The sequence below is a fragment of the Pleuronectes platessa genome, chromosome 13 (genome assembly GCF_947347685.1).
Source record: "Pleuronectes platessa chromosome 13, fPlePla1.1, whole genome shotgun sequence".
In the NCBI taxonomy this organism is placed as follows: Eukaryota; Metazoa; Chordata; class Actinopteri; order Pleuronectiformes; family Pleuronectidae; genus Pleuronectes; species Pleuronectes platessa.
In genome coordinates this window covers 12,778,310-12,801,505 of record NC_070638.1, presented here as the reverse complement: position 1 = coordinate 12,801,505, position 23,196 = coordinate 12,778,310, and the positions used below count along the sequence as shown (strand labels likewise).

Below are 23,196 nucleotides of genomic sequence, written 5' to 3'. Positions count from 1 at the left end.
TTCTGGGTGGCATCAGTGGTGTAAGAAGACATTTAGCTGCTGTTATTCCACAGGTCTCGTAAAAGTAGATGTTTTGATCAGATTTTTTCAATGCGAAAAAACAGGTTCAACACAAGGTAAGTTTGAAAAAAGCATTTTTCAACAGTAGTTTCTCTCCGTTTATTACAAGAATATTGATTATAGTTTTTGGTTTGCAACATGAAAATACGGTGTTTGGATTATCTTCTACACTAACGTGGTTTAAAAGGCATCTCAACCACTCGGCCCAAACACATTAACAAAATGCAAAAGCTCCACATTAAACAGAATCACCAGCAGAATATCAGCCCACAAAACACACACACGCCTCAATTATTACCCCACCCACCCACCCACCCACCCACCCACACACACACACACACACACACACACACACACACACACACACACACACACACACACACACACACACACACACACACACACACACACACACACACACACACACACACACACACACACACGACTTCAGTTCATTTCGTGGAGACCTACTGTAACCTTAACTAGAACTAGCTTTACGTGAACCAGACCTTACTCTAACATTAAAACATGTCTTCAGCTGAAAATTCAATGATGATGTTATGGATATTATCTTTTTGCCCAGAAAGACAAATCCCCATAGTGTGACTGTGTAAACAGATTTTGGTCCCCACAACATGAGTAATAACTAGAACACACACACAGTTAGGCCATTGCTGATTGCAGGTGTTGATATTAGATACAAAAATAAAAGAAGATTTGAAAAACATCCATTTCATATTGGTCACACTGTGCACATTACATGACAGACAAATTGTGGTTGTTTAACACTTAAAAGCACGTCGACAGACTATTAAGCTGGTTCATGATAAACAGAAGATAAATACTGGTGTGTTGAATTCATAATGATTTGTTCATTAGAATAAAACCTGACATGGAAACTAGGTTTTTAGAAATGTGAAAAAGGAATTTCACACTTCCTGCATGTTTGTGTTGTTCTTGTACGTGTGTGTACCTCAGCCAGGTAACACTGAAAGATGTTCGTAATGATGGATGAATGGTTGCCATGGTAATGGCACTTTTGGGAAGGTTCTCTCCGTTTGCTTTGCCACACTCCAGACATTACTATCAGAGTGACAGAGAGAGCCGACACTCAGGTGTTCATTAGTGTTTCCAACTCGCTGTAAATCTGTGGTTCACGTCTGCTGGTAAAATGAATCTTGTTCCCAGTCCAGGGGACGTGACAGCCGGATGGAGAATGAAGGCGGGCACAGCTGTCTGATGCTGTTGTTCAGCCCTGTACGTCACTCAGGCTTCATTTCCCCAATGACTGGCAGGAAACAACTCAGCATTAAAAATAATCCTGCTTTGAGGTAAGCAAGAGCCCATCAGCCTCTCAAAATCAAATGACACGATTCCCAGAAGGCCGCTTCCCTCCACACATCAGGACTGGAACGTTACAGTATACCCGCAGTGTTTGAGACGTTGGTAATTCTGCTGCTGTGAGAAGCAAGCTGAGCCCTTCTCTGATCAAGTAAATGAATAAACTACGTTAGTTATTACTGCACAACCTGAGGCAACAGGACCACATCCAGGTGTGAATATTCACAGTGGAGCTGTCAGATCCACGTGTCGAGCCGCTCTGTCATAAGCAGTCCTCACATCTTTGCCGGTGTCGGTTACCAGTCAGTGTCAGTCAGTTGTCCTTAGACAGGTAACCCATGTGCGTGCTGGTGAGGAAGTCACAGGTGGGGATGCTACTGACCGCTTGGTGGATGTTCATGGCTGTGATCTCTCTGGGAGCCCTGGAGAAAAAACAAAAATAAAAAACAGTGGACCTTGATTAGGATTGAACGCAAAGCTCAACAAAGCGGAAAGATGTTTCAGACGTGTGCAGATATCAGTGATCATCTGAATAATTAGTTTACTTGGATCTTCAGCTCTGAGTCAATTCAATCAGAGTAGGGTTGGCCAATGTCTAACAAACAGTTATGTGACATATTGGCATGTATACAATGACATTGTATTATTCTTTATGTTCATTACTGTCAACAAAACCCATTCAAAATAACTTGTCCATCTCCAGTTTCTTCTGCACCCTCCCCCACCTAAGCCCAAATAGTGCAATGATATATTAGTATGTTATCTATACATGTTGCCATCATTATCATTATAACATTATTGCTCAAATTCAGACAAGTAAAACCTTATTCCGACAGTCATGAAACAATTTAAGTTGCTGTAAATTCTTTGGATCAATAATAGTATCAATTCATTTAATACAATTTACTGATCACTTGAAGATAAGTAGAATGTGTGTAGTAGTAGTAACTGGTAGTTTAGATAAGCCTGAGATACAGCTAAACGTATGAAGTGAAAGATGGAGCACTGTGCAGGTTGCATGTTAGTAAGAGAAAACACCAGAGCTGACCTGTTCTGAGGGGATTTGGCGGAGGCCCCAGCCAGAGCTTCTCTCAGGACGTCACTGGCAAACTGTTCTGTCGCCTGCAGTGTAGTCAGCACAAACACATTTTCATTATTAGTCACAAAGAAGCCCACTGTCTGATACAGACACTGTGTAGGTGTACATCTGACCCATACTGTATGGTCAATCAAGTCAAGGGTATGTCAAGATTATGATGAGCCACTGTAATTGCACGACTTTTTATTTCCTTTGGCAAAACTGAAAAGGGACCGACCTTCAGAATCATGGTTTCGACTGATGGAGCGAACACGTTCTTCTCCACCTCGATCGGCTGGAAGTTCACCCCGATCTGAGAGACACACCGGAGTCATCACATTGAAATGAACAAAATGGTGCAGCATGTATTTCTATTACTAATAAAACCCCACACTGGTCAACCTACCTGCTGAGCTGCATCACTGACAAACTGGGCGGACACGCAGGGGCCAAGGAAGAACTTGGGCTCTGCGTCAGCCTCTTGCTCCTCTTCTTTGACCTTTAGTTTCTGGCAGGGTGGAACCATGGTGACGATGTCGACTATTTCGTCGTCTGCCTCCTCTGGTTCAGTCTTCAGCAGAGCTTGCATCTGCTCCAGCCGCGACACCAGCTCGTCGCAGCTACTTAGGGTTGACGGGCACTCTGTGGACACATCCACATGGTGATTTAACACGGCACAGAGACATCAAGTGCTTCATATCTGTATTTCAGTCAGATAGCAGATTCTTCTCGTTTGGCTCTATGTTTATAGGAAAGATGAAAAACTGTGCTTTTTGTTAAAAATATTGGCTCATTTTATCGATTCAACAATCAAGATATTTGTGAGAGGAGAGACGAGGAGAAAACAAAGAGATTATCATATTGTCTTGCTCAGGCAAGTGGGCGACTCACTGAGCTGTGCAGCTTCGACTCTCAACCCTTACAGACAAAATGAAGAAGAACTCCCTGTAAATACAACACAGCTGAAAACACTGAGGCTGCACACTGGTCGCCCTCACACCCAACTGGACTGCAAACACATCGCTGGACCGACTGGTAACTGCAGAAGCACTACGCCTACACATGCAAAGCTGAAGAGGATATATTGATCCACCTTGAGCAGCTGAAAGCAGAGGAGTCTACAGTGAAATCGCAAAAAAATGGGCAAAAGTAAATAAACCTCCTTTAGGGGCTTTTCTCAAAAACACACACTCACCAGGCTCATTGTCTATCTGCGTGAGGATGTCCTCGATGGATTCGTCATCATTCTTGCGTTGGGGCTCGGGGTCAGGTGGCGTGTAACCCCTCTGCCGGCACCACTGCACCACCTCTCTGGTCTTCGGCGGAGTGAGGGCCTGCAGGCGCGGCGAGCGGTCCAACACGTCTTGGACAACCCGCTTCACTGCCACTGCTCGCTGAAGCTACAGCAAAACATGCCAGACGATATTATGCAAACCTCTATTCGGCCTAAAAGCTGAAATCTGCAAAGTGACACAGATAAATATGTTGTGGCTGGTGAGACTTGGTGTGCATACAGTGCCTTGCAGCCTTTCTTCCCCTGTGATCCCACTGTATAATGATGAGCTTCGAGTCCCCTCTCCCCTCGTGTAAATTAGCCACCGGTAGATATAAATATCCATGATATTTATGGGTTCGTCTGAGAACCATTTATAGTTGTGAGGAAAGAGAACAGACAGCTAATACAAGGGCTGGTGTTTATGAGCTCCAGATGAACCCATTAGGAAGAGATAAGAGGAGGTAAAAAGCCTGGGACACACATCTGACCTGATAAGACAGGAAGACGCAAGGCAAACAGAAATCTCGCAGAGTCAGGACTGAGCAGCGAGACAGTTTACACAGACAACAAAAGTGCAAACACTGCAAATTATAACTGACATTATAGGCACTCTCGTCCTGGAATCTGGAGCGTAGGAAATTGTAAGTGGGTGCTGTCACTCTGAGATAATAACAGGCTTCAACCTTTCCTGAGAAGAATCCCTCGTCATACTGGGCCGTTACACGTGTTCAAGATAATGCTTTGTCTTTTCAAACCACAGCAAAGATGTGTAATGATCAGTAATGTTTTAATTTGTATTAAAGTATTTTGACTATTTCTCTTTTTCTCAGCAAGATTATTTTCACAATGAATGCAGCTTTCCACTGAGAGGACTTTCCCATACTGAGGCTGTGCAGCACTGAGTTTGAATTGTAAGCCTCATTTCAATAGACGCACAAACAGAGAAGATGAAGTTACCTCTGATGCTCTGCGTTTGCCGATATTCCAGGAATAATACTGGTCTGTTGAAGAGGCGCAGAATGGATGGGAGTCTTCAGCTAAACAAACAAACAAAACAAGTATATATTAGCTCTCGGTCTGTTTTTATATCTGGAGCTGTTTAGAACATACGAAAGGCAAGCTCACTTACTCTTTTCTGCCACAATCAGAGGGAACTTCTTCACCACAGCTGTCAGCAGCTGCATCATGTTCTCCATGTGCTCAGTGCTGAGAAGGAATTCACAGGGGTCAGATGTAGTGAGAGAAAATATCCAGAGAAATGGCAAAGTTTTCTTAAAAGCTTTGATTAATGCTCCAGTAGATACATGGTTCAAATAAATCAGGTACCACTAATTTCCACTGAGAAATCCACTGAGAAAAAAAAACAAAAAAATGGATTGACAACACTAAAGTAGTAAAACAAATGTTCAGTGATGGCTTGGTCAGTGAGAAAAATGTGTTTCTGGCTTTGCAACTTTTCTCTAAAGAAACTGTAAATGATCCATCCATCTAGGAATTAATCATAGACTGTTTACGAATGTGGCATCGTGACACCTTCTCGTGCTTACTTGATGAGGTCGTGCGAAGAGTTGTCCGCCCCTTGTTCCTGCTTGACGGTGGTGGCTGCAGAGGCAACATGAACAGATGTGGGGACAGGGGCAGTCACCGGCAGAGATGGACCCACTGTGACAGCTGTGCTGGCACCTGGCTCTGTCTTCACTGTAGCAGCAGCAGAGAGAGAGGGAGATAAAAGTTAATTTCATTAAACTCAAAACACTGAGACTGACATGAATAGAGAAAAGACAGTGATGAGAAGAATGTCCGTAGATGGGACATAAACCTTAAGACCTCCATCAAAGACCAAAACAATCTAAAGCACCAAGCACTGAATACTTACTGAACATTGGTAACAAACACTGCAGCAGATTCTTGTTTACTTACTTATTATCTGTCATCACATACTATGTGAGAAATGTCAATATTTGTCCGCATAAATGTGTTCTTAAGTTCTGCTGTTTATTTATATTGAACACTGATGCACTTTAATTTAATCTTCACCAGTGTCTCCCACAGAGCTGATTCAGTCCATGGTGCTAGTGCAGGTAGACAGTTTTACAAGGAATCAACGGAGTAAAACGCTAACTTACATTATTATGAGAAGAGTAAAAGTATTTTGTGTTCATTATTAAATTGTGGCGGGAAACATGAGTATATGGTGGGCAGCCACAGTCTAGATAGTTAAAGGAGAAAGACTGTCTGAACATATGTTGGTAAATTATATAATGTTGTACTCAATAAAATAAACTTGTGTAATTTGGTATCAGTTACAAAATGTGCGCTACCACTGGTATGAAAGCTTTTCCAATGATACCCAATCCAAACAAAGAAAAGTTGGTTGGGAATAAAGGAGGGGAGGGGATGGACCCCTCTCACCTTGTGCCAGGGGCAGAGCAAGGGAGGGGCAGGCCTGGATGGCAGGACTTGGGGAGGCTCCAGCTCCAGCTGCTCCAGGGTTGTTGGAAGAGGAGGAGGAAGAAGCGGAGGAGGGAGTAGTGGAGACTGTGCCTTTAGACACAACTACACAGAGAAGAAAACGCATACTCAGGCTGGATCGATTAGCCATTAGACACACAGGCTTAAAGGTGAAGTGAAAAATGAGAAGGGAAGAAGATGGTTGTACAGAGGCTCTCTCAAGCTCGATATCGCCATATGGATCGAAAAACTCTTCCTCAGAAAAATTGACTGTATAAAGTTACTCTTTGCAGATGCTCCTTTCAATTCTAAAGTAATTTAGAAGAGCAACATGCTTTATCTCAACACTTGCTGTTAAAGATGTGGCAAACTGACAAAACAATCAATACCAATGAAGCTTTATGTTATATCGAAACACCACTGATATTTTCGCTACTATTAGATGTGGTCATTTTGAAGTTGTGAACCCAGTATTTGTATATGCAATCCTCACATGTGGTCGTTTATTGGTAGTTTGCTGATACCTACCTTTCCCAACAGGCATGAGTATGGTCTGCATCCCTCCATTCCCAGTGGCAACCCCCAGCTGTTTGAGCTGGTTGGCGGGGATGGTTAAAACTGTCTGCTGAGAGCTGGAACCTCCAGAGTGGATCTTCAGCATACCTGGACAAATAATTCAAAATTCAGAGCAGGTCATTAGTTAATATTATCTAACATGTACATTTTAACCAGGTGACTGATGCAGAGTGAGGTTTCTCTGTATCTACCTGAGAGAGTTGTACCAGTCTTCCCTCCTCCGGCTGCCATCCCACTGACTAATGAGGCTGCTGTGACCAATGACGTGCTGCTGCTCTTTGGCACACCAGCCACAGTCCCCACTCCTGCACCCTTGGACATGCCGATGACCGGCATCGTAGCAGGGCCTTTGGCAACTGTTACCACAGCTCCGGTTGAACCAGCTGCACTCTTTGTCATTGTGGCAGAGTTGCCAGCACCCTTGACCAAAGTGGCCACGGCTGTCTTTGACAGGCTGCCACCACCACCACCACCAGCGGCAGCAGCAGCAGCAGCAGCGGCAGCAGCACTGGCGCTCTTAGCTGCACTGATTACTGCTGCTTGGTTGGCTGCCACCAGGAGCGAGTGGTGCTGAGGCGCAGACTTCCCACCTTCGGCAGCCTGCATGGAGATTACAGGAAAACATAGCTGTTAACCAGGAAGTAAACAGAAACAGTCGCTCGGTGTCTGAAAAGACAAACTGGGTCACTACTGTGTGTGTTCCATGTTTATACATAGCAAGGGTCAAATAACAATCTTTCATTCAAAAATGTTCATATTTGTTTTAGTATCAACTTTCATTTGTACATTTAAAATACTTAAAGGCAGGGTGTGGAATTTTTTTTTTTAAAGGCTAAACATATTACTTTCTCTGTAGTTGCACAATAGTGATTGTGTAAATAATAATAGCCATTGTGAAGATCCGTTTAAAGCTGGACTTCAGTGAATATTAATGAAAAGAGTGCTGGAAAAATAAATAGTCTGTGTTTGAACTTTTGAGTTGGTGTTTACTGTCTTTTCTCTGCTGTGTCCACATTTGTTTTCCAGTGTTGTGCAACTGGGACAGTGAGCTGTTTTGATCAGGTCACTAGTTTTATGGAATTCACAAAGACAAAAGAGTCAGTGTTCTCTCACAGAGAGCACATCTTTAGTGTTTGTATCAACTTGAGCTCCAATACATATATCGATAGATTGCTTGAATGCAGAGAAAGTGAACTACCTCAAATTTGTAAAATGCTCATAGAGAAGAGTTTAAAACCACACCCTTAGTCAAAATAAATAGGCTTAAACTTGTAAGAAATAGACATTTATTGTTACAATTATCCATATCGGCTGCACAGCCCTATTTTCAACACTGATAGAGCATTGATTAGTTTCTCAGTTTATTACATACATGTTTGTTTTTATGTGTTTGAGCCTACAGGAAGTTTCCATTTCTCAGGTTAATGAGGCCACTGACTGAAGCTGTAATCACCCAGACCGGTGCTAATGAACAGCTTTAGGCTCTTCACACTCTGCTCTCTCTGACAAATACACTGATGACATTGCCACTGCAGCCACACTGGATCACTCCAGTTTGTAAGTATTGTATGTATTCATACTGCAGTGGCAAATGCGGCATCACCACAGCTTTTACCTCAACTGTACAAAGAAAAAGAAAAAAGGAGCTCAACTGGTATAATTCCTCGAACAAAAGAAACCTCCTGCTTGTTACACATAAAGCCACAACACAAAAGGTATGTACTTAAATTCTCATTGAAATGAATACTCAAGTTTATGTAAATATTATATATTAACCCACATGGACTAGTTAATGAATCTAGCTTGGAGGCTTGAAAAAATGCTTCACGTAGATTTTAATGTAACTGCAGTTTTTTTTGACATTCCATTTAAAAGAGAACAGCTGTCAGGCAGAATAAAACATACGAATATGAGGACTGTGAAACTCGCCTGTTGTTGGCTGCCCGCTGCTGCAGCGCTGACAGAGCTGGGGGTGGAGCTAGCAGCAGTGATGACTCCGCCTGTCATCCTCAATGTGGTCGTCCCCGGCTTGGACAAATGACCCGCTGCCGCTGCTGTTACAGTCTTAACTGAGCCGTCTGACAACTTCACCTGTGCGCCCTGGGAGCTGCCAACCACCTGTCGGTCATAGACAAACTTTAAAAAAAACTCATTGTGACAATGACTTTTAAATTGTCTTTCTACTTATGAAACCGTAAAACAATAATCTACATTATAACAAAATTACAAGAGTAATTGTATTAAACAGACTTTGGCTATATGAACTCTGCAAACAGCCTGCAAAGCAAGATGGTTAAAAATGAAATCGGCTACTGTGCTGTTATATAAAATGAGACAGAATAAAACTACATGAGGGGACTTGACCTCCAGCCAAGCAGCACTTGGTTGAGTAAAGCCAACACCAGCTGCTACTGGACAAGCCCTTCACAGTTTCAACAGCATTCACTTTGTATGACAGGAAACTGCAGTTTGCAATAGCTCTTCAGTAAAAATAAACCAGTTAATATCTAAATTTAAGTGCCAAAAACAACAAAAAAGTGGAAAAACCTAAAACCATCTGTTTGGTTCATCAACCCTAATACAATAAAATGACAAGAATAAACAATCAATACAAATGTTATGTCTTGTTATAAGCATATTTGGGTCACATACTGCATTAGTTTAAAAAAGACGATGTGCAGCAGTAAGTAAGAATGAGGTTAAAAAGATATTTCAGTGAGAAGCGAAATCAGGAGAGCCAGCGCAGATCAGTTGGGACTTAAGTGCTGGCAAACACCAAAGCTGGCATTCAAGTGCAAAAAACTTGAAGCTGGATCCTCAGTGATTAGTACCCCACGAAGTTGTCAGTTAGCAGCAGATACTGCTTGTAGCTCTTAACTGTGTCAATACTGACCTGAGCCAGAATGGCTGCCTTCTGTCCAGCTGTTACCCGGATGGCTTGCTGGGTAACAGTCGCTGGAGATGATGCTGCATGACCCACAGAGCTGGAAACCCCCTGCTTCCCTGAACCCTGCGCCGGTTGACCGACCAGAAATGTGCCCTAGGAAACATGGATAAACAGTGATTAGGATGAGGTAGTAATTCAACAACGTCAGTGGAATTGTCAAATTCAGCAAGATAATCCATTCCACATTTAACAAACACATAAACAAAAGCAGAAAAAACCGTCCCCTTCCAAACAAAGAATCTTAAAAGGTAGGATTATACTGCACCCCATGTCACACTATGAGGTGGATTAGGTATGTTGCTATTCTAAGCATTAAAATGCTTCTACTGCTTCAGCTGTTTCATCCTTTATATGTAATAGCTTATATAAAATGCATTAGCCTCCCTTAAAATCAATTAATTTGTGTGTGTTTGTGTGTGCATTGTATGCACACTTTAGCTGTTTAGGGAGATGTACAAAATAAATGAGTGATAGCCCAGAAACATTTTAAACTTCTGTGGAAACCTCTCTGCAGACAAGCTGATTTTATGGTGTTGGCACATATGCACAGTCCGTTCTAAAGCTGACTACAGGATCAATGATGCTGTAATGAATGTTTGTAATTAAAAACACACCAGGGGCAACCTCCCGACTATAATACAAGAATAATGAGATTAGCGAAGGATAAGAAACACCAGTAGCAAACTGTAAATACACCTTTTCATGACTGAGTTGATTTAAATGCATGATGTGTAAAGCATCTTTGTTGGCAAATAAATAATGTTCTGTAAAGCAAAAATAAAAAAGACATCAGAGACAAATATTTTATACAAGAGTAAGTTTTCTATTATAGCATTAATGGATTTCCACCCACCTGTGGGGTCTGTTTGAGGATGTAGGACGTGTAGGAGAGGTTGGAAGGCAGACTGCTCGAAGAGGAGGAGGTCTGAGAGCCCCCAGCGCCTGCAGACGAGCTGCTCTGCGACTGCTGACCTAAATAACACACAGTCAGAAACACGTCAGTCTCTAATCTCAAACAAATCTGTCATTGTTTATCCAAAAATACAGATCATCTTCTATTTATTAATGAGAGTAAAATCAAATAGGTAAAAGCATATTCATGATAGATGATTCCAAAGCAGGGCGAGGCAGAGTTATGTTGGTTTGGATCTTTATTTCAGATGCTGCTAAATCTCTATAATCTCACTGAGTGATTCGAGCTCGCAGCATTACACATTAAATACTCTGCAGAATGAAACAGATGACTACAACTGACTCACTGTCCAGAAGGTAGTGCGGCAGTCAAAATCTGTAACTGTCACCAGATAGCTTCAAACTGTAGGGTCACTTCAGAAGTCAGTTTCTTACTTTTCAAAAATGTTAAGATGAGCCGAGAGCAACAAGAGCTTTAATACAGATGTGTGTGACCTACGAAGCCGGAGGAAAATTACAGGGGGCCAAGACTTTTGTTTTAGAGGCCCTGGATACTGAGTCACCAACACCATCAAGCTCATTAATCAACTGAATCCAATCTAGTTCATTTCCTCAGGTTTTGTAGGATATTAGATTCCTGCTAAGAAATTATATAAAGCGAGAAATTAGAAGCTTAACAAGAACCCCCATTCTCACTCTGAAATCAAATAACCATAAAGGCCCAAATTAAAGTCAATGATTTCCCTTTTTAGAAATTAATTTTTTTAAGTGGAGAAAATATACTTTTAGAACTTCATATCTGGGTTGTATCTTGAATATCCTCCTTTAAACTCCATGTTGCTTCACCAGTAAGTTTTTACTCATCTCTCTATTGCATGTCTGATGAAGTATATCAGTTTCTTCAAGGGTCCGACACGACCAAACCTAATCCCTGAACAAATGCTCTGCTCATTCAGGTTATGTGTATTGCTGCCACAAATACAGTGTGGAGCAGTGTTAATTTCGTTGACGAAGACGATGACGAAATATATTCGTTAACGACCTTTTTTCCATGACGAAGACGAGACGAAGAAGTAACGAAAACTAATCTTTGAAAATAAAAACTATGACGAAATCTATTTTAATTTTCGTTGACGAGACGAGACGAGACGAAAATGTTGGTGGTTGACTAAGTCACAATAATTTTTAAAACATCATCGTATCAGGCCGTCATGAAGTATCAGGAGCGGGCGAGTGAATCTGTGTGTGTGTGTGTGTGTGTGTGTGTGTGCCTGTGCGCTCCCAGATAGCGCTCCGGTCCGTAGCTCCGCCCCCCGCCTCGCGCACTCGCTCAGAGAGACACAGTGAAAGCAGAGCGCGTTCTCGTGGAGCAGCCTCTCAGTGACCGACTGCTTCTTAACTATGGAAACAGTGAAAACCAGAGTTTCTATGGTCTCAGCTGCTCAGAGATCAGCGCAGCAGCTTCTTCATCAGAGCAGAAGCTGCAGTTGGTTTGTACCGATGTTCAGTTTCTGTGTCCGGCTCCAGTCTGACCTGCTCTCCCTTTTTGTTTTCACATTTAAAATTAAATATATATTTTTAAGCTATTAGGCTGCAGCTATATGTTTTTATAGAAAAGGAGTTTAATGTGGCTATTAAATGTGACTAAAACTAGACTAAAATGTAATTTGTTTTCGTCGACTAAAACTAGACTAAAATGGAATTTGTTTTCGTCGACTAAAACTAGACTAAAACTAAGAAGGATTAAAATGACTAAAAGGTGACTAAAACTAATATGCATTTTCGTCAAAAGACTAAGACTAAGACTAAATCAAAAATAGCTGCCAAAATTAACACTGGTGTGGAGCATAATGTTATAAGGAGGGAAATATCCGCAGTGAGAGAAACTCTGTCACCAGTCTTAAAACCCTACATTTCTGAGAGCTCGTCAAGTTTCTGAACTAAAAACAGAACGAAGAAGGGATGTGGCTGAATGACTTAGATCTGACACCAAAGTTCTTTCCAAACGTCTGCATCTAAAAGGATTTATACTGGATGCATAACTCACTGGCACTGGAGGCTCGGAGGATAGCTCCCTGTGGAATGAGGAGCAGTTTTCCCTTTCCTGAAGGGTTCTTACTGTTGGTGGTCAAGTAGAGTTTGGTGCCTGGAGGTAAATTGGCCAGATTGGCCAAGTTGTTAGCTGGCAGCTGAAGAGTAGCCATAACTGTGGATGTATAGAGACAGAAAGAAAAGTCAAGACATTTCCTCATCAAAAGGTTATAATAACAGAATAAAAGGCATGTTCATGGATACTGCTGCTATGTTTTATCAATCCATGTGCAGTGCAAACTCTTATCTTACACACCAACTGTTGTTTTGGAAGTTTTCCACCCATGTGTTATTTTTCTTGTTTTGTTATGTTCAGATTTCTCTTGTCTGTATGTTGTAAGTAAGGATTAGCTTTGGGGACCAGGACATTGTCTGGGTTCTTATGTATTTTGTATGTTTGTATGTATTTAATGTTTGTTCTTTGTTACATTGCCAAAACATTCAAATAAAATATCGAAAAAACATTAGGTGCGTTTCATTCTGTGCAGATCATTCAAAATCAATTGTGTAGCCGTAGCATAACCTGTACATCATACATGTTGTCTACGTGTGAACTCTGACCTCCGCTCTTGCCACCTGAACCTCCAGCCGCCTTGGCAGCAGCCGTCTGACCAGAGATGCCCCCGGCTCCACTTACGATGGCCTTAGCGACACCCTGAGCCAAAACCTGCTTCCCACCCATCACCTTGGAGCCAGAGGGGTTTCCCTTGGCGACCAGAATCTGTCCACTGCTGATGGCCACCTGTTTGACTGCAGACTGGAGTGTCGAGGTGACAGGAATACCTAACATCTAGAAACAAGGAGAGTGCCAAAGATACCTGGTGAGTGAAGGTGACTATTGATAAACACATGTATATCACTGTTAGCATACAAACGATTGGAATGCTTTTTGGCATGACACTGACCTTGCTAGATGTGGCCCCCGTGGCCCCTGCTGTCTGTTTCTGGGCCGACATTGAGATCATGTGACCTCCCTTCACTGCGACAAACTGATGAGCTGCTGTAGCAGCAGGTTGCTGCTGGCTGGTTACTGTGGAAACCATTTGCTGCTGCTGCTGTGTTGAAACTTCCCCTGGCTCCTGCTTGATAATAACCTGAACAAGAAGTGAGTGCACATGGAGAGGATTGCAACATGAAGGCTCCTGTGTTTTGTAAGCTCAAAAGATTTTAGATAATTATTTGGTGTCAATCAGTTTTTTATAAAAAAAACAAAACAAGAGAAATTCATTATTAATATGATAAAAACTAAAATTACTGCAAATTATCATCCCCTTATTTTTTTCCAACTGGATACAGACAGTAAGCAGCGGGAAGAGATTTTTCAAAAATCAGCAACATAATTTATTCATCAAAGATATGTTTTATGTTCCCCATCTGCCCTGGTCCTTAGAACTACAGAAGAAACCAGCAGCTTACAGACTGTTGAGTCTGAGTGGATCAGAGTGTCACTATTATATAAAAGAAGTTTTCAAAGAAATCATATGTTGCTCTTTGAAGATGGCGATGGGATGATGTGATGATGTGTGGGAGTGGGAGGATTTTACAGCAGGGTATTGACACTGACTGAAACAGAACTGTGCAATTGTCTCTGCAAAGCTTCCTGCACATCCTCCCATCTTCAGAGTAATGTCCCATTTAAACAGCTTGCCAAGGCACTCACATATGCTGAAGATAGCACCCTGGCCTACTATTTATACCACGCTGCTTTGTTAAAGATACAGATACTACAGGGATAGACAATCCTCAAAGTGGGAAGGGGACATATCAGTTACAAAGTTTGAGCTCAGACGGATTCATGTTAAACCACTAACATGATCAACTCACCTTCACCCCTGAGGAGAGGAAGGTGCCTGTGTGAACTTTAGGGGCTGGAGAGCGAGTGCCTTGAGCAGCAGATTGTTTAGCCGAGGGGCTTCCTGTGAAGTAATATACACACAAACACATAGAGTTGAACTGATGATTACTCACTTCAGATCCTGCCATTCTTTCCAAAAGGATCAAGGCCACTGTGGTGCGAGATGACAGTTTCTGTGGGTGTTGAAGGTGAGCACTGATATAGTTCCGCTCCTTAAATACACCATTTCAATTTATTTTATCCCAGGATTGGTGAATCAGCCTCAACACCCACATCAACCTCATCCAGCTTGATAAAAGGAGTACTTATTCGCACTCCTGCCCTGCTGCCAGATCTGGTCGAGCTGTGCATTTGTGGAGGACGAGTGGGAGTGGCTGAGTGGGCGTTGTAAGGAAAAGAGTGGAATATTGACGAATTGAGGAGGTAAATGGAGCGGCCTTGGTGATGTGAGATGACTCCGCTCCATGATGTTCACACACACACACACACACACACACACACACACACACACACACACACACACACACACACACACACACACACACACACACACACACACACACACACACACACACACACACACACACACACACACACACACACACACACACACACACACACACACACACACACACGCTTGACCTGACAGTGAACTGTCATCTTTGCAGATAATTAAACAGCACAAAACTTGATGTGATGTGGTTTCATCCACCTAATCTGGCCATGAAACTCAGCAGCTCAGTCACCATGGTAACCTTGCATCCAGAAACCACCCAGCTGGCTCATCAGCCATCATTTTTTATGCGCGCAAAACGGGGACAAAAAAAGAGAGACGGTGAGGAAGAGAGAGAGACGAAGAGAGAGACAGAGAAAAAAACAGAGAGGGGGGAGCACAAAGACATAGATAAGAGGGTAAGAGAGGACAAGAAACAAAAACTACAAAAATAGAGGAAAAAGAGTAAGGAAGGAGTATGTAGTGTATTGTACATCATCTGTTCAGCTATAACGCACATTCTTCACAGACGTTTTTTTTATTTTCAATGTGGGTGGCCCGGACACTGATTTTTCGATTTTGCTTCTGGTCCACTTCAGATTTCAAGCTGCACTTTGACACAGAGTAGGAGATGTGTACCTGTGGATGCGGAGGATGAGGAAGCCATGCCGATCACCTGGCCTGGCTTGTCAACAATGATATAAGGGTTGTTGAGAACCGACGAAGAGTTCTGCTTGCTGTGGACAGGGGTGGAGGTGGTGGGTGTGCGAGGCAGTGGGGAGTGGCTTGGGGTGGAGATGGGAGATCCTGCGGAGGAGGAAGTACACATGCTATTAGAGGAATATTTTTCTTCAAGGGTGTTAACAACAAATATACACAGGAAAAAAGTACTAAAGTGATTCGGGTGTTTGTTGAGATTAAGGCAAAATAAAGCAATGTATGAGAGTTGAGTGAATATTTATGGTAAATGGTTTTGTATTTATATAGCGCTTTTCTAGTCTGATGATGACCACTCAAAGCGCTTTACAGTACAGTTTTACATTCACCCACACACGCACACATTCATACAGTGCATCTATTTGCAGCACTCTGTTATTCTATTGGGGGCCATTCAGGGTTCAGCATCTTGCCGAAGGACAATTCGGCATGCAGATGGGTCAGACTGGGGATCGAACCGCCGACCTTCAGGTTGGAGGACGACCACTCTACCCCTCAGCCACAGCCTTAACATTTAACATGACACAAATATCAAATGTTTTCATAGAAGCCCAAAAGTATGATGCACAATATTTAGTCCCTAACTCTAATGGTAATGTGTGTGCATATATTCAATATATTTGGTATACTCTGTTGACCATATTACACTTTGTTGATAATGTGACCATCCATTTTGCAAATCTGAAGATCTCATTATGGAGAAAAATGTGTTCTTGGTTTGTCACAGGGGGAAGAAACAATTTCCATAGTTTTTGCCAACAACAGTTAATGTGACCCTGGAGGTGTTCGTGAGAACTGCTGTTCTTTTTATGTACTGCACATTTGAAACAATTTGACAAAGTAAAGAATGGGCATCAATACTAGGGATCTAAAATACAACCAATTGAGTTGGTGTCAATATTAAAACCAACAAAGTTTAACATCAAGCAAGTATTTCTTATTTTTTCCATATTTAAGTGATAAAATCCAACTTCTTATCTATGACAAAGGTGATATGCAAAGTGATGGGACATCATGTGGAGCCACTGTGAAATGGCACCTGGATGGAGAAAGTTACCTGAAACTATTTTGCAGCTCATGGTGATTGGTTGGAACGATTTCCCAGGAGACTCAGCAGGACTGGGCGGCTGTCCTTGTGGGACAATCTTACAGCTTGCCGTGATAGGCTGGAAGGCGGAGTTGCTATGGGAACCCAGGGTGATCCTGTCAGCGGCTTTTGGTCGGGTCGGGGTGCGCTCACCGGCTGCAAGTGCTGAGCTGTGAGCATGTCTCCCCATCTCTGTTTTAATGAAACCTTGGAAGAAATGGGAAAGTATATTTTAGTTTTACTCTCATAAATTATACCTCATTTAAAGACGAGAAAGTTAGAGATGTAAGATGTAGTATTATTTTGAATTCTAATTCCTGAATTAAGTGGAGCCACTGAACCCTGCTCAAATCTGGTTCAGGTAAAGTAAATGAGCAACAGCAGACGGGATCAAACTGACACAGTCTGTGATAAGCAAACTCTTGTCACAGCATTACAGCTCATACTAATTCAACATTAATACAAACCACCTTTTTCTTAATTAAATTTATCAAACATAATTTCCACTGACCTGCCTTCAGAGAGCGCATGACATATTAGGGTAGTATGTATGAGTAAGAAGCCTCAGTAAAAACAAATAGGTCAACATGCAATACAAACATATGGAAATAATACACAAATGAAAACAAGCAAGAACCTTGCTGATTTTCCAATTAATATAAAATAAAGAATACTTTACTACCAGCTATCATTATTAATTCTGCCTTTTTTGGGGCAATGTTTTTTTTAGCAGGTATAGAGTCAGAGCCCTGCAGGACTGTATGTTTGTGTGTGTGCCTTTGGATCATCATGCACGTGGAAGATACAAACAAACAGATATTAATCATCAAAAATTGCAAAGACTACCTTTAATTGCTCAAATGTGAATTTACTTGCTCATGATCAGGTAAAAAAGGCTAAATGTTTCTACCGACGTACCTTTGTCTATGATGGGATCATGTGACACGGGCGAACTGGAGCGTCCGTAACTTTGGGCCAGGAAGGAGGTGGACGTGGGGCTGGCCGCTCTGTGCATCACCTTGGATGAAGCAGGCTGAGGGATGTAGTCCTGCCCAAGGGAGTTCCTGAGGAGCTCCACATCCACCACCTGGAACGAATATAGCTCATCGTCAGCGAAAGAGATGAGAGGACATCGCAGGAAACATAATGAACTTTTATTAACTTACAGTTTCTGCCCCCAGTGTCTGCAGCCCAGTATATGTTCTGTCCAGCTGTGGGCCAAGAAAAAGGGTGAAATAAAAAAACTTAAACTTAAATCCATAAAGAGGATATGCTAGATTTAATCACTAAGACAGATAATAATAAAACTCTGACAATTACCATAAGATCCCATGAGATTTAATAATCTACACGTTTTTTTAACTAGAAGTCATATTTTGCTTTAAAATATACCCTACGTTGCTTTATATTCAGCCTCATGTTATAAAGAATATCATAAAACATTAGAATGACCATACGAAGCGGAGTTAATCTGCATATGTTAGTCTGACCTTTAGCTGATGAATGATGTCGATGCGTTTGTTGCGGGGGTCGTTGAAGTGGATCTGGATCCGCACAGGAAACTCACCCCAACCGCGACGTGTTAAATGAAAGGGAGGCTCACTGAGAAAAGACACATTCAAAAGTTCAATGTAAGGTCAAATCTAGATGAACAGAATCTATAGAGAATGACTTACAATCAGTGCAAAAGAAAACTAAGAGCACAACCTCGAATCCAACTCACTCTTAAAAATCAATGACTTGAAAGTCTCTCATCTTCTCCCCCTTTGAAGCTTTCGTCCCCATGGAACAGAAACTTATCTGACTGCATGTAGTTAGAAGGGCATGTTTACAGAGTTGCATGAAATTATTCTAATCAAGTTTATCTATGAATGAGGCCTCTTGATTGTTTTACTTGCTTTTCATTCATCTACATTCACATTCACGCTGCGTAAAGTCGTCACAGAGCACTGGGCCTGTGTGGGGTTCACTGGGAATGAAAACCTGAGTCAATCGGGGGGGAGCTTATGATCTGCTTCTACAGCAACATGAACGCACCAGGAGGAGAAACAGCCAGGAGGCTGCAGCTGACTGATGAAAGAGAATTTATTCAGAAGCCATGGGCCAACTTTAAAAAATGGAGGATAGAAACTACACATTTTAACCAAAGAACTTCAAAAGTTCAGTTCCTAATTAACTGTGATACTGATCTTCACACCTCAGTGCTGAGCAAAGGTGAACGCCTTAAAAACACACGTTTTTGCAAAAGACTACACTGTATGTATAATCTGGTTTGTCCACAGACTCCACCTAATGGTGTGTGCGCCCAATCTACATAAGCACTACCCACCAGCACTTAAAATTCAGCTATAATTGATTGAGATGAGACATTGCTGGATGATCTGAATCATCAACTATCCACAAGGGGGTACTGTTTACTAAAATATTTTCATAATAGTCAGTTTAATAGAGAGTCTGTTTTCTATCTTCAACTTTTATATAAACATCATCTGATGAAGGGTCTCTTACACATTCAGATATTATCCACAACTATTTTTTACGTCCTTCATTTTGGCAAGGGTGTGTGGAAAGAGGTGGGGCAAACTACTGACAAACAAATATGACATAAGGTTAGAAAAAGGTGCGCATAGGCAACAAAACAATGTCTAGACTGATCGTACTGGAACAGGTTGATCTGCATCTTCTGTGGTTGCCTGAGGTTACCACATAAAACAGCACCCAAGCGCTAATATTTACCACAGTGCTGCCTATCTGAGAAAATGCTTGCAGGGCTGGGGAGTAATTATTCATTCTTTGTCTGCGTCAAACATGCAGGAAAAACAGAGAGGCAGGCACAAACCTGACTTCCACGAGGTCATTAGGTTTGTAGCTGGGGTGCAAGAAGAACCAGACTTTCTTTACAAAGTGGTCTATGCTGGGTTCCCTCCTGGAGCCTCTGACGTACACCATCCACTTATGAGTCGACTGGTCATTGTCCTCGCGTTTGTCAGGGGGAATGTACCTGAGGGTAATAGAAAAAAAGGAAAAACAGCCAGAGGGGGTAAAAAACTAGACCTATTAAACACGAGGGATAACGCAAAAGGTACTTGTTTGTTTAAGATAGTTAAAATGCAGGAGATTAACACAATTCAAATAGCAAAAAGACAGAAGATTGGCAGGAGGGGAAGCAAGTTTATAAAGGAACAAAACGGTCGTAGTAAACAAAGTAAAGATTGGCGAGCAGAGTACTAAGGGAAGACAGGCTGCAAAGGTCAAAGGCAAAAATACTAATAAACGTGCCTTATATTACACTGAACTGAATGCTCAGTTACGTGGATAAATCTATGCCCAGGGAGAAATGAACTGGGTAAAACGGCATTTTCCACCTTCATCAAGCCTGGGCTTGTAATAAAATGATGATGTTGGCTAAGCTCTTCTTTCCAAGGACACACGCTAGAAAAATTCAACTTACAGGCTGAGTCTAAAATGAACAAGTGGAAAATCTATTGAGGGAGTGATATACCTGCTTAAACGTAGAATCATGAAACCACTAATCTATAGTGTGGTTCTTCTAAAGCATCATCTAATTTGACTGCAAGGACACAGACCCTGGAAGTTCCATCTCAGATTAACGACAGCTCCTCTAAAGAAACTATCTACATAAGTTAAAACTACTTCAATAAGTCAATAACTAATTCATAATTTTCATCTTTATATTCCATTACAAAATGTTGAGACAAGCCACCTTTCATCTCTCTACTTTAAGAAATAATAGTATCCCTTTCCCTGCATAGAGAATTGCAAGGCGGTCGCCTCCGGGAAATTTCCTGCCACCGCCCAACAAAATCTTAGTAGAGTTGAAACTGCTTATAGTGATCATATTTGTCCTGAGCCAAATTTATCCAAAAACTTTCAATTGTATGGCTCTGTACCTCTTTATATAAAAGATATACCTTTGCTACAACCTGCTACAGAGATGACAGAGTGAGTAAAATCGATTACATACTTGGACACATTCCCCACTACAATTGTCTTCTTTGCATACAGTCTAGAGGCCTCGTCTCCGGTCGTGTGGTAGATCACCCTCTGATCTGCTCCAACAGTTGACGGCACACCAAAAGTGTCCTACAGCAAATAATGGAGAGCACAGCAGACATGGTGAGAGATAGAAAAGGTGCAAGATGAATTCTGACACTGTCGACAGTGACCAACAACAATGTAATCTATAATAATAATAAAATAATAATTTTAACATAGCAATAAGAAGGCAGCATCCTGTGAATAAGGCAACATTACATAAAAGCAATAAGAAGAAGCAGTCAGTGAATCCGCAAGCATCATCTCCTCAGGCAGGTCGTTCCAAAGCTGAGGGGCCCTGATGGCAAAAGCACGGCCATCTATAGACTTGAGCCTTGACTTTGGAACTGAGAAAAGGCCCAACAGGCGGATCTATGGCTGCAACATGAGACATATGAGGTCCAAATTTCCGATAAGTAGCTTCGGACCAGACAAATGCATGATTTTGAAAGGATCAGTATAATTCTAATGTCAATTCTAAACAGGGAGTCAATGGAGAGAGGCCAGGATTGGGAAGATGTGATGTTGTCTATTAAAACCAGTAGGAAGAAACTGAACTTACTTTGCCTGTATTACGCCCGGGTCTGCGCTCCTGCCGGCTGCTTTCCTCTTTCCACGCTCCCTCCAAATCCCTCTCAGATCCCTCTCCTTGCTGTGAGAGGGACTCGGACTCTGAATGGGCCAGAGAGGGCGTCTCGGAGCCCTGGTTGAGAGGGGAAGAGGACCGGGATGGGGACTCCAGGAAGCGGCGGATGGCCGGATGGTTCAGCACTGCAGGGTCACTCTTAGACGCATGCTGCGACATAGAGGACACAGGCATGTACTGGGTCAAGCAGATGAGTAGTAGAGTTACTGTGGCCGCATCTGTGCAAGTTTAAACGCATGTGTCCTTAAAGAAATCACAGTTCTGCCACATTCATGATACCTGCAAAATATTTCCACTGAATCAATCATCAAACTATGATGATGTTGTATCTAACCATTGTTTCAGTTTTATAATGGGCCTACAGTGGCATGTCATCTCCATTATTATAACCATCATCTACAAGCACCTGTAAACACTAAATGCTTGTAAGACTGGGCAGGTTTTTCAATCATCAAAAACAATATTGAACCCCTGGATATGGAGATTTACCTCTGGGAGCTTTGTTATCCCAGCGTTGGCATAGTAATTAGCAACTATGCATGCCCTTAACTTGTCCATCATCCTCCTGGCTTCATTGAGTCGCTGCAAAACAATGAAACACATTGAGCCAAAACACTCTGTATAGCACAGCAGACATATAGATAGTGACATTTCTCTATACCATGCATCAACACAGTATTGATGTACTGTAGTCACATAGTTTGTGTAGTAAATGAGAAGAAGAAAGACACTTTGACTGTGGTACCTGACTGATCACATCTATCTCGTGCTCTTTGCTCTTCATCTCCAGAGAGAACTGCTCTCTGATGATGGTCTCGATCTTCTGCACCGCTGCTTCTCGGGCTGTTCAAAGTATGAAAACACATGTTTGTACTGTGAGTTGTTGGCTGCCACGACATGTAAATCAGGTGCACTGGCTCAATCAGAGCAGGAACTTACCATCGTGTTCAGCCGCTTTGTTTCTCTTGCTGCTCTGGACCAAGGAGACGTCCTCATAATCAGGGTCGTTGCCTTCTATCTTCCTTTTAACGCCCGACATGGCTGCCTGTTAGACAAACGTGAAACGGCAAGCTAAGCCTTTTAAATCACTGCTCCCGTGGGCCAGTTATCAGTACACTTAGCACAGAGTTAGCCGGCTAGCATTGGAAGCTGTCAGGTTATCGCTGACCAGCTAGCCACTTGTGCTAATATGAGTTAGCAGACCACATAAAACATAGCATGTATATAACCCCTCTCCCATTACTGTTAGAGAAACAACAAGCCCATGCTAAGCTAAGCTAACTGGGCATGCAAACTGTTCCGCTACCGCGCTGTATCTCACGGTGAGAGCCGTACTAGTCGTCCGTGCAGCCGGCGACACTGCTAGCCGCTACCCGTGTTTTGCTAACGGTAAGCTAGCGTTAGCACACGCTCTTAGACCCCGTTTGAATCCGTTTGAGACGCAGACTTACGGGGCTGCGCTGTGCACTGGAGCCACGCGTCTCTGCGAGGCGTGTGTTTTAATTCAGTGAGAGCATGTCCCTGTGCGTGGAGCCGCAGTCACCTCACACACTCGTGTTTGCTCAATTGCTAAAGTGTCGAGGTGCACAGGTAGGCTAAGTAGTGGAGAG

At 42.3% G+C, this 23,196-nt stretch overlaps 1 protein-coding gene across 1 annotated transcript; it reads right to left on the bottom strand.

Annotated features, from left to right (window-relative positions):
- Positions 1 to 145: 145 nt before the first annotated feature.
- On the bottom strand, positions 146 to 23,196 carry yeats2 (YEATS domain containing 2). Its single transcript, XM_053438620.1, has 30 exons — positions 23,038 to 23,196; positions 22,526 to 22,631; positions 22,332 to 22,429; positions 22,076 to 22,168; positions 21,503 to 21,736; positions 20,870 to 20,988; positions 19,724 to 19,885; positions 18,375 to 18,486; positions 18,051 to 18,095; positions 17,803 to 17,971; positions 16,855 to 17,091; positions 15,720 to 15,887; positions 14,557 to 14,648; positions 13,638 to 13,826; positions 13,294 to 13,522; positions 12,689 to 12,847; positions 10,583 to 10,701; positions 9,676 to 9,822; positions 8,712 to 8,900; positions 6,974 to 7,382; positions 6,735 to 6,869; positions 6,168 to 6,311; positions 5,303 to 5,453; positions 4,885 to 4,961; positions 4,713 to 4,792; positions 3,675 to 3,879; positions 2,886 to 3,121; positions 2,718 to 2,792; positions 2,450 to 2,523; positions 146 to 1,823 (listed from the first exon to the last, which is right to left on the bottom strand). The coding sequence occupies exons 2-30, from the start codon at positions 22,623 to 22,625 to the stop codon at positions 1,715 to 1,717; spliced, it is 4,356 nt and encodes a 1,451-aa protein (XP_053294595.1). The 5' UTR covers positions 22,626 to 22,631; positions 23,038 to 23,196; the 3' UTR covers positions 146 to 1,714.